The following is a 12467-nucleotide window of genomic DNA, read 5'->3' as shown; positions in this document are numbered from 1 at the left end:
TACAACAAATCCTCCATAATGAGGGTAAACCACACTTCCGGTTTAGTTTCACGTGTTTCGCAAAGTACAAACAGAAGATGGTCGATGTTCAACTTAGTGACGCAGAGAAAGTATTCATTTTACACGGTGTCCAGGTATGTAAATAATGCATTATAACATGATCAAGTTACGACAGCTCTCTTCATCGAACGAACATTTTCACTTACTTATAGCTTAGTTCGGCTGTATTTTAAGAGAGTGGATCTCGTATCGTCTTCTGTAGTGACTTGTTAGCTTATATGTCAAAAATCGTGAGGGTAATTTCAACAACAAGTAATTTTGCTTTATTTTTGAATAATTCGCGATTCCCGGTCCTACTTCCTCCTCTGTTTATTTACCGAAATGAAGAAAAATGGGGCTTAAACTGAATGATGTTAAAGAGAATGGGCCAGGCATGGCCTTGTTTAATGACTTGTAGGTTTATATGTCAAAAATCATGTTCAGTTTCAAAAGAAATATTTCTATTCAAGTTTTTTTTTAAAAAATGCGATTCACGGCCAGGCCTTTGTAGGAACTCGTTCATACATACAGCTATAGGTCAAAGGTTGAGCACATGAATGCAGGTACTGTTTTTGTACTGAAAATGTTTAAGATCAGTGGCGAGCATTTTTTAGTTTCAACTGTTGAACAACAGCACCCACAAAATAGATTTTATGGTTTGCTTGAATGGCCCACTGATACCGAGGTCAAGTGGCTGCGAGCAATCAGTTTAACTTAATGCGAAAAACGCTATGTGAATGTTGTATTTTTTTCAAAACGTTAAGAAGATCTTGTCCCCTTCCCACCAATGCACTTTGTAATATCAAACACACATTCCACATAAGGGACTATTACATTGATGATTAGAAAAAAAGAGAGTATAACTTATTTTGAACACCAGCACTGTCTTATTGAAATTCTTCAAACTTGTAGTACATGTGTCCAACATTGATGAAATTAGCATGGAAGTGTCACATATAAACGGTCTCCAAACACGGCAATGTATGTATTTCATGTGGGATTCAAAATTTTCAGTATTTTGTAGTTTTAAGAACTTTGAATACTTCTAACACCATAATGTCCCTTTAAGGGAAAATGCACATACCTAATCATCAACTCAACTGTAGACCAATGCAATTAGTGATATCTTAATCCTCCAGAAACTTGTATGTCAGATGACATCAGTCTTACCCTGATAAATGTATTGAGGTTGTATCATCTTCCCACATTTCATACATCACAGCAAAATTGTTAATTGCTGCTTATCATTAAGATGGGTATGGTTACCTGCTTTGACCCCTTTACATCCATAGTCTAGTCATGGACTGGTACAAAGTTAGACCCAGTCTGGTTCTGATTGATTAGCAGTTTGTCTGGAGTATGATACTTTGTTTTAATGTGTTCAAAGTTCACTGGTAAGGTTTTTAGACCTGTTGCCCCTTTCTGTTTTCACATGTTCAGTCTACAGAGTATGGAAATAGCCAAAGGTTTGTCCAAGCTCTTAGGGATTGTGGCATTCCAACAGTTTCATCTTTTAAACATTCCCTGTCTCTTGTTCAGTTTTTCAAAAGATTTTATTTTTCATTCCTCAGACTGTACTTTTATTTAAAGGATTTGCCAACACTTTATTAAAATGTGTAGCTACTGCTGTAACTCCAATTTTTAAATCATGTAGTGGGTTATTTTAACCTTGACCTCTGGGTTATGACCGTTTTGTTTTCTGTTTTTCCCTCTGCTGTCAGGTGACATATTTTGTAACTCATATTTAACATGTTTGTCGACTATTTCTGCTAAAGGACATGTTGGAACCAGGAAATTATCTTTGGAAACCTTTATGAAGAAAGTATGTTTCTGCGGTGTCATCATGTTAGTGAATGATCAACACAACCTATGTATTTTTGAGAAACCTGTACTCGGGTAATATAGTTCATGAACATAGCATGTATGACAAGACTGAATCACATGGCATATCAGGTATAGGCATTTTCATAAACAGAAATAAAGATCAATAAGAAGATATTTGTAACCAATATAGGAGTCTTGCAGAGTCCATGGCCCATCATTCGCAAAATTAAAATCATCCCAGCATCAGTATTCACAAAATGATGTATTCAGAAATATGTCAAAAGAGACATAAGTTTGTGCAAAAAGTATTCATGAAATCTATTTGATTTACAATAACAAGTTGTTGATCCTTGTGGGCAGAAGGGCAGGTCACAGAATGTAACAGCTTCATCAACTTGGTTTAAATCTGAGCAGATACCTCCAGGCATACATGAAAACAAGCAGATTGTTATGAACATGTTTATTATAAGTATTGATTTTGTGTTTCAGGATAACTGTCGTGAAGATGGCAGAGGGTGTGAAGACTACAGGCATTTAGAAATTGAGACAAGTGTCATGTCAAATACTAATGGATCAGCACGAGTCAGATTGGTAATAAAAGATGTTTCATTTATCAATAAAACTTGAAAAAAAGTTGTTAAAATTAAAGGTGAATGAGGAAGGCTTCATGATGATTTCTTTTATCAGAATCACAATCCTTAATGATGAGGAACCAATTTGTTTTATTTCCTACAAAATATTAAATTTTGACATTGAAACAAGGAAAAATCTAGACTTAGGTATCTTAACATAGTTGTCTAGATGATTGGTTGGAAGAGAACATCTAAGTCACAACCACATCCGAACAATGCATGCAATTTCACTCTACTTGGATGAATGCTTGGTTGAACACCTAGACATGCTAGTTATAGATTATATGGATGCTTGTGAAGTTTAGGAATCCAATATAAAGGAGGAAGGTCTGTATCCTTATTAATCTTCATAACTGGTTATCAAACATATTTACCATTAATTTTTGTTTTAGGTTATCCACTTGAAATGAAAATAGTCTAAACTATGGTTATGAGGCAGATATTTGAAGTTAACTGAATCAAATTAGGATCAGGTGAATTATCATTATAGAACCAACAAATGTATGTATCCAATTTAGAGCTGACCAGTACATAGTCTGGCAAAGATCCATTTATTATTATCTTCCATACATTGTTTTCAGTCACAATATTTTGCTTTCAAACATGTACTCTTAAGTATATGTTCTGATTGTAGGCAAACACAGATATCTTAGTTGGAGTAAAAGCAGAATTAGGAACTCCATCTCCTGAGAAACTAGATAAAGGACGGATAGAGTTTTTTGTGGACTGGTAAGTGTTCATAAACAGCAATTTTTATTTGTCATGTTAATTTTAAGTACTCCTGCCTTATAATGCCTTTCAGAAAAGTCAACAGTTAAAATGTAATTTTTGTAATTATCAAGTAACAATATTGTGCCACAATTTCACCTAAAAGAGAATGATTTATTTTTTTTAAATCATTTACAAATTCTACAATTTTACTAGAGTGGACTATTATAGCACTTGTCAAAGGTATGTTAAGTCCATATTCATACACTTAATAATAAAGAAAAACAGAAGATAAATATCAGTGTTTTTTAAGTTAAATATAAGAATTCTTTCTGTTTTCAGCTCAGCTAATGCTACTCCTGAGTTTGAGGGTAGGGGAGGAGAGGACTTAGCTACAGAGATCAGTAACATGCTGTATCGTGCCTACGATTGTCCCAACTGTTTTGATCTTAAACAGCTCTGTGTCATCCCAGAACAACAATGCTGGATACTCTTTGTTGATGTCTTGGTATGTTGTATATAATTTCTATTTATCTTTCTAGGACCATGATGTTTGGATTTTCAGAAACAGAGGATGTCTTCATAAATACAACAAATTATTTAAAATGATAATATGACAATACCGGGGGAAAATGTTTCATTTTAGAGATTCACAAACAAACTCTTGATCTGCTTTACACACACAGTTTCAGTCTTCATATAAATTGTTTGCCATGTGAGGAATTCATTCATAAATATTTAGTCCCAACTCTATTAAAAGATTCTGAGAAAAAAGGTTCATTTGTGATATTTTAGAAAAACAGATTACAGCAGATAGGACTATTGTATAAGGTGAAATTTCATCAATAGTAATATTGGGCAGTTTGGACCTAAAAACTAAAAAGATCAGTTTTGAATACTTGTCTTTTACAATAATTGTAGAAATGCTAACCATCCATGTATGATATCTCTGTGATAAGCCCACCTCTGTTCTAATAGACCCAGGTCACCTTTTTTTTTTTAATTTTTGTTCACCGTTATTTTTCAGCTGCTTGAATGTGGTGGTAACCTCTTTGATGCTACATCACTGGCTGTAAAAGCGGCATTATTTAATACAAGGTACTGTAACACATGGTTTATGTCTGTAAAATCATGTATTTTTGTGAGGCTGATTTTCATGGATTTTCATAAGTATTTTATGGACACATTATTTTTATGGATAAATATTTCATATTTAAAATATGTGCAACTCATTTCATTACCCCATGAAATTGAAAAAAGCAATATTCAGTGCTTGAATATAGATCAATAAATCTATTTATACCTGAATTTTAACAGTTTGTGTACATATAATTGCATGTTTTGAGAGTACCCATTAAATCAACAAAAATAATACCCCTAGAAAAAGTAGTGATTTTACAGTATATATCTTGTCATTAGTGACATTCAGATTTCTCATTTTTGTACCATTTAGACAAATTAACAGGAAAGAATCAATTTATTTGTGTTTTTTGGGCCTGTGCTAATTAAAGATGTAATTTGACAATTGAAGTTCCAAACATTAGATGTCTTGATGCATACTTGGATGTTACTTTAATGTCTTTCTCTCTACTGTTAAAATGAAATTGTCTGGTGTATTGATATAGAAATTTTAATCTCGTAGCTAATACAGTACAGTGTCCTTTATAATTTTGTGATGAAATGAAAGCACCTAGCTCTATTACACTGAAGTCAGTTTGTTAGTCACAGATGTCATGATCCGTTATTATTTAATTTTATGGTTATTGATTAAAATTGTGTCTGATTATGATTTTCATGGTTGCAGTGTTTGCATTTGAAATTGTCACAGATAAAAGGAAAATATGGTAGTATACACCAGGGTAGCACTGCTCACTTTGTTACAGTGTTATATCAATAATGGTGTCTACTACATGTTGTTTTCTTCAATACACATAATAATATTCAAGATTGACTAATTGTTATCATGTTGCTTTTACCAGTATACCAACAGTGACTGTAACTAGAGATGAGGGGGTGGTAGACCTGGAAATCTCAGATGACCCTTACGATGTACAACGACTAGATATGAAGTCCTCGCCCTGCATTGTAACTCTTAGTAAGGTATGATTATTTCCTGTGTTTTTAACCTTGGAGTGTCCAGGTGATGTAGAAGGGTGAAGGACTAATCCCTCACTGCACTAAGGGACTGTGACAAAATTAATTCTCATACCATGAAACCCAAACACTTGGTGGAAGCTGAAATTATCTGTGAATTAAAGGATGTGATTTGTATTTCCAGGTTGGCCATTCACATGTCGTTGATGCAAGTCAGAAAGAGGAGTGCTGTACTTTAGCCAGGTATAAAAAGATAATGTTTTTCAATCCTGCATAACAAGCAATTAGCATTTAAAATACTAATTTAACATTTTTAAACACTCTTGAAAATATATATCATATATCAAAGTTTTATTGTTTAAAACACATTCATGGAAGTATACCAAGGAATAAAAGCATTTTTGGAAAAAAAGTTTTTTTAATGAAAATTTAAACGTTTTAACAGAATAATTATATATAGAATTTGATGTCTGGCCATTGTGTTTTGCTGTAGACTTATTATGGGAGTGACAGAAAAAGGGACAATTACGGCACTCAAGAAAGAGGGTTCAGGCAGTTTAGACCCCACCAGTGTTGAAGATATGATGGAGGTAAGTAATAGGAAGAAGGTTGATAATCATTGATTAATCTGAATGTTGAGGAACTTTTAAAAAAAATTATTTTTCTTGCCAAAAGAGCATAATGAGTTGATTGCAATTCTCTTGATCTATTTTAGTACCAAAGTTTTCTGATATATTTTGACTTAGGTGTTGCCATTAGTCAGAATGATTTGGGGAAATAAGGAAATAACCCTTCCATAATGAAGAATAATCATTAGTAAAAAAGATGTATTTTCATATGCTTTTTTTATTTCCATGCAGACTGGTAGACGAGTTGGAGAATCTCTAAACAGATGTTTGATGGAAGCTTTGGTGGAGGAAGAAAGACAGGGTACCAAGAAAAAGACATCAGGATTCCTGAGATAGTGTACTGATTAATATACCAGCAATGGATGAACATGTCAAATATTTTCAATAGACTGCTCTACTAAAACCATTCATTACAGTTTTCATGTTGATCCAGCGTTGAAAAGTTCCATTTAGGATTGGTGGTTTTGAATGAGTTTTACATTTGTTTTATAAAAACACGTGGGTCATCGTGATCACTCGCAACTGGTTTCCCATCAGACCCCTCTTTACCCCGCAAGGCTACAGGTTCGAGCATTACCAATCCCCCTTGTGTAAGCGAATCTCAAAGAGTGCTAGGTAGTGCTGCGATACCCTTCAGGTCTTCCCATGTCAATGCAAGTCTGCAAGGTGTAGAATGCTATCAGACAGAGAGCGTCTGTTCTCTAGTATGATTACTCACAAACTACCTAGAACAATGAACGGTGCCCTCGCACAAAGCCTTCAGGATGAGTCGACATAAACTATGTGCACTGCTAATAGTAAAATTCATCCACAATGTAGGGAAGACCTGGGCAATAAAGACACGCCAGTATTGTCTACAAGGACGCTGATGAAGTGATATATAAAACGGCTATGTTCCTGCTGACACCGTCAGCCATGGACTAAGCATAATGCAGCATAATTTATCAATGACTGACTCTGGTCTAAGCCTTTCAGTATTTTGCAGCACTCCATCCTAACCGGTGTCCTGCACACCATGTTCACAACAGATGTATCTATTCTGTACACTTAAGCCAAAATGTTCTTTTGGCTACATGTTTGAAATGAAGTGTATCTGAAAAAACTATTGTAATTATCTTGTACATAATTTGAATATGTATGGATCAAGTTTTTATTCTGTTTTAAGACTGCATTGGTTTTTCTTGAAAAGATACAAATGATATATTCTGGTGCAGCAAGAGATCTTTTGCCAACTATCATAGTGAATTTGTGATATAAGCTCTTCATAGATGAATCTTTTCGTTGTCATATCTAGCTCCTTTTGGCAGACATCATTGCTTTTTGATCATGGATCACATTTGATTTCATTGCTTTTGAAAAGTCTTACCTGAAAACCTAACAATAAATGAAAGTTGACACACTCATTTGAATATTTTCAATTTTAGCCAGAGAACCTGATCTCCTTGCACCACAGCACCTCTAGTCTTTCTGTTGTTGTTTTATCTTTTCCACTTTATTTGGACCTTCTTTGTGGATTCTGAGGCTGCTCTATCAGCTTCATTAAAAACATCCAATGTTGAGGTACTCTGTAGTACACTATGAACTATTGTCTTAGAAGTCATGTTCTTGGTCAGGATAGTGAGGAGTACAGTGCTTGGTGAAATGATTCATTGTAATCAAGATGTGCTGGTATCCCCTCTTATATGTTTTGAGGGTGATGAAATCAACACAAACCAACTTGAGTGGCTGCCTGTTCTTTATGTTCACTAATGGTGATACCTAATTGAAGTGGACTTTATTCCTTAGACACTTTCAACACTTGTTCACATACTTATTTATGTCCTGCTACATGCCAGACCAAAACATCCTAAAGGAGATGATCTGGTCCCAAGCAGGATGTCCCATTGCATCATGTAGTACTTGAGGTACCTCCAACTGCAGCCTCCATAGAATTATGAGCCTATAAGAAGGTCATCTCCGACAGCCTCCCTATATAATATGCTTCCCCTCAGTTTCAGCCTCTCAAATGACTTGTGTAACATCTGACCTTAAAAATCTTTTCCCCTGGGTTTCACTTTGGCTTGTGCATGTTTGACCAATGCTCTTATGACAAGGTCATTAACTTGTGTGTCTTCCTTGGATGGACATAATTCTTGCTGTGGAATTTCGGTAGTAGATGGATAAAGATTTTATGATGCACAGTTCCAATATATTGTCATATTTCACACTGATTCAATTGTCATTTTAACAATACAACCAGATCGCGTTATGCGTTGGTCAAAGCCACCTAGATTTTGGAGAAGCGACTGACGTCACCTTTACTACTGGAGTTAGCAAACGGTGTGGAGTGGTGGTTGGGCAGTTTTGGGCTCTGCATTCATGGAGTAGATCTGAAAGTTAGCTCAGAGCCTGAGGGAAATTATTTAGTGAGTGAGGAGTCAGGAGAGTCAAGAGTGTAAGAAGCATTGTGAATTTAGTTTTCTTTCTGGTCTTCAGCAGGTGACATTGATGATGTCTACCGCAATCTATATTATCCTCAATAATATCATTTAAACGAGTTGTGCAATAAAACACCTTGTTATCCTTCACTTCAAAAGCCTTCCTTTGCTGAGAACTCTCACTTACTGCCCTGGGCTTTTGAGACTTATTCAGTGTGTCAATCATTACACCTCTAAGATGATCTGGTACTTATAAAGATGCCTTTGGAATCTCCACTTCCTCAAACTCCACCCGAATATTATATTCATCTTGGGGAGATTATCTAATTCCTCATGGCCCATAAAATCAGATTTCTTATTAGGAATCCTGTGACACTATTTCAACCAATCAGGAAATATGGAGATTTATTTTATATAATACATGTAATGTGATACAGATATGAGGCATGTGTTTTAGTGGTTAATTTTAATAAGTAGTATGTGAAAACATCAGGTGAGCAAATCAAGTTTGCAAAGATCCAAGGTTATTGGAAATATTTTCAAAGATTTGACAACCAGTGTAATCATTTCTGGCTTGTTTCTTCATATAAGCATATGACTAACTTGTTAAAATTTTAAGATAGTGTTTTTGAACTCAGTGTAGGTTTGGGTTCAAATGTTATAGTCTGTAGCCTATTGCTTGTGTACAATTTTAATCAGAACTTTGAATCAGGGAGGAATTGTGTTAAATTGTTCAAACAAACATCATTTTCTCTCTATACTTGCCAATTTTTGGAATGTTCTAGAGGAAGATGCTGCCAATGGCAACAGTTCTGAAGTTTAAGTTAAAACATTTGAAGACATACAAAATGTACATTGGTCATAATGCTTTTCTTTCTAATTGATAAATTTAGATTTTTTTGTTGTTGTTTTTTTTGTTTGTTTTTTTTTTTTTGTTGGGCATTTTTTTTTTTTTTTTTTTTTTTTTTTGTGGGGAGGGGGGATGGTTAACCAATCACTGATCTGTATAATTTGTTATTTGGGAATGGAAATAAGAAATAAGAGGACCATGCTATATTGTTTCATGTTACTGGTACCAATTTTCTAAATACAGCAAATACATCTTGTTTTTATATGTTGTTACAATAAACATGGTATATATCACCTCTGTCGTTGCCTTACTTTAAATACGTTTACACAAGGTCTCAAGAAGTTGCTTTCGTTTTACTTCCACGATGTTGTAGTCTTAATATATATGAAGTTATTCTGAAGCATACAAACATATCAGGACAGGTAACTTTACAGAAACATTTACAACACCTTAAATGAACAATTTATCCAAGTAAAGAATTTTCCATTAACCAAATACAAACAAATATAACTACAAACGAAGGTAGTGTGACATGAAACAAGATATTTACCCTCCCGGAAAACCAGGTTTTATTTGCATACCTTTTCAAGGTCCCTCGTGTAAATTTTTATTTTGTTCATATTTGCCCCCGAATTTGAGTTTGAATTAAGATTCTGTTGACAAATCGGTATTTTCTCTGTCATTTTGACATTTCAAAATGTTCACAGATAGTCGTGTATAAACCATTTCATGGGAAATTTCGAGCTATAACAACTGTCCAGTTTATTTTCACTTTAACGGTATGTAGGCTTTTGTTATCCCTACGTGTCTCCTGCTGTCATATATTGACAATACTACTAAAACATATAGAACACTTGATACATCTCTATCTTTATCGAAATTTGGAACATGAGGAAGGTAGTAGCAGAGCAATGTCTATCTGCCGACCTATTAGCCTTGTCTGCCAACACACAATAATAAATATAAAGAATGTATTGAATCTTGAAAACGTGTTCCATAGATTGGAGCAGTGGTTTCATATGCTGGAGTAATCTAAAAGGAAAAGTTCATAGGTAGGAAAATGTTCAAAAAAAAAAAAAAAAGAAGAAGAAGAAGAAGAAAACACCAACATGTCAACGTTATTATAATCCAAACTCAAATTCCATTTATGCATAAAACTCGGTACAAAATATGAATAAAACAAATATTTACACGGAGATCCCTGAATAGTACAAGGAAAATAAGCCCAGGTGTTCCGGAAGAGTAAGTTTTTTTCATGTTTTATCCTACCTTCCTCGAATTTGTGTTAGAATTATGATTCCGTAAACGTGTTGGTCCACGAAAAACTTCATGAATGAGCAACAAGAAATGCACATACATACAAATTTTACACCACGAGATGCAGGAGGGACATTGATATTAGAAAATGTCTGCAAAGACTAAAAAAACCAGTTAGTGGCACTATTAATACAAGTTTAGAATTACAGTAAAAGCCACAATGTGGAATAAACTACATCAAACAAGTGTTTCGTCTTTCTTGAAATCGTCAGTACCTAGAAGACGAAAACTTTATTAAAACTGGTCGAAATAAATGACAAAAACCAGATGAGTTGTTGCACTTACCTCAGAATTCAATAATTCCATTTTATTCTAATTGAAAATTGAAAAAGATCATCAACTACACATGCATATACTGAACCGAAAGTCTTCCTTATCTCAAGACAACATGGATGCTTATATCAAATAGGGAATGAAACCACATGTTCTGTTAGAGCGTTTGTATTATGCTGGACGACCAGGCGTCACAAGAATGTTTGTGACTTTAAGTATCAGCGATAACGGGGTTACTCAGTACGTCCTAGACTCCAGCTATAATGTTCAGCACGCTAATGGAAGAAGCGCACGATTTCAAAACACAAACTGTCCATTTTACCCTACAAGTATATCTTACAAGTGAAATACGCGGGAAAGACATCTGTATGTGATGAGTTGTGAAAGATGACTTTCTTTCATGAATTGTGAAGTTTCCTAACTCGTCGGGAACGTAATATCGTATTATATTAAGTCAAAAGTGGTACCAAAGTTGCTTACCTCCTTGCTTGTGTGGGGACGGAATTCCCAAAAAAGACTTGACGTGAAGGTCTGGTCATTTTTGTTTATCGGATGTGAGTTCAAGGTATCTAGGGGGGCAGATGTTAGCAGTATAAGGTGTTTAGTAAGAAGTAAGGTTAAACGTTTTACATAGCTAGACAACAGATGCAGCTCACTAGTAGGGTGTAGTTCATCAGGAGACGACTTCTTCACCAGAATCACCTGATCCTCGGTCCACATACGCTATAGTCTTCTACACCACATTGAGTCTTCATTCTGTCCAATTTAGAACACTTTTAAAAACAAAACTCTGCTTGGATGTCAGTGTTATACTTGACTCCTATTTGCCCAGTATATGGCTTCCTACTAGCAGCAATCTGGATTGAACTTCATTTCTAGTCCTTATCAATGGTTGTTTATCCTTGATTTGAATGCAACCACTGTTGTTGCACTAGTCACTTCACTCGTTCAACGGTTCCAGTCTCTTATCACTCTTAATCCGAATGGGTGCCTTCTACACCCTATTCCGGAGTGTTTCTGCTGGAGTTTGCAGTTATGCCCCTTGTTCTCTTGCTTTTAGAAATGTCCAACATTCCTTGACCTTTTCTTCAATTCCATACAGGATTTTATAGACTGAGATGACATTGGACCTCTTTCTACTATAATGTAAGGTAGGAAGTCGGATTGATAGTAGCCTGTTGATATGGTACGTCCTCTAATGTCTTTCTATAACAGTGGATTCCAGCTTGCTCTGAATGTGATCTAATGAAGGCTTTATACATGTAGTGTAATATTCTTTGTCCGTGTATATGAATTACCTCTTCGATAGCCCTGCCTGTCCGTTCGCCCTTTTTTACACTGCTTGCTGGTATTTTATTGGTGTTACTTGTTACATATATGCTGGACTTCAAATCAGTGTCAAAGGTGACTCCTATATAATTTTCCTGATCTCCTTGTATTTTCCTCACCACCATAATATACCTATGTCTTTCCTTGTTGAGTCTTAAGTGCAAAACTTTACATTTCCCTGAATTAAATTATAGCTGCAACTTTTTAGACCAATCTTTTAGGGTTGTCCAAGTTAGTCTGGAGTTGTCCTATGCTGTTGTTCCATATATATTTTTATTATCTGCAAACAACTTTTTGGAGGATTTGATAAGTTTTGGTAGGTCATTGAAGCATTTTCTCTCTATCCTTATTATGT

The 12467-nt window shown here is 35.0% G+C and overlaps 1 protein-coding gene across 1 annotated transcript; it reads left to right on the top strand.

The window, feature by feature from the left end:
* Positions 1-69: 69 nt before the first annotated feature.
* LOC132554997 (exosome complex component RRP42-like) lies at positions 70-6268 on the top strand. Its single transcript, XM_060219326.1, has 9 exons — positions 70-134; positions 2353-2454; positions 3130-3224; positions 3546-3711; positions 4231-4301; positions 5183-5303; positions 5482-5540; positions 5791-5887; positions 6158-6268. Exons 1-9 carry the CDS (start codon positions 78-80, stop codon positions 6260-6262), a joined length of 873 nt encoding a protein of 290 aa, XP_060075309.1. The 5' UTR covers positions 70-77; the 3' UTR covers positions 6263-6268.
* The last annotated feature ends 6199 nt before the right edge of the window (positions 6269-12467 follow it).

Source organism: Ylistrum balloti, unplaced genomic scaffold (genome assembly GCF_031769215.1).
Source record: "Ylistrum balloti isolate Yb309-2 unplaced genomic scaffold, AGI_CSIRO_Ybal_v1 Utg370450, whole genome shotgun sequence".
Taxonomy (NCBI): Eukaryota; Metazoa; Mollusca; class Bivalvia; order Pectinida; family Pectinidae; genus Ylistrum; species Ylistrum balloti.
This window is presented reverse-complemented; position numbering and strand designations above follow the sequence as displayed.

Excerpts from the sequence above, each read along its gene's own strand:
- LOC132554997 (XM_060219326.1), top strand. The coding sequence starts at position 78 with ATGGTCGATGTTCAACTTAGTGACGCAGAGAAAGTATTCATTTTACAC. Across the intron at positions 135-2,352 it reads TCATTTTACACGGTGTCCAG|GATAACTGTCGTGAAGATGG; the intron begins GTATGTAAATAA and ends TTTGTGTTTCAG. Across the intron at positions 5,304-5,481 it reads GCATTGTAACTCTTAGTAAG|GTTGGCCATTCACATGTCGT; the intron begins GTATGATTATTT and ends TTGTATTTCCAG.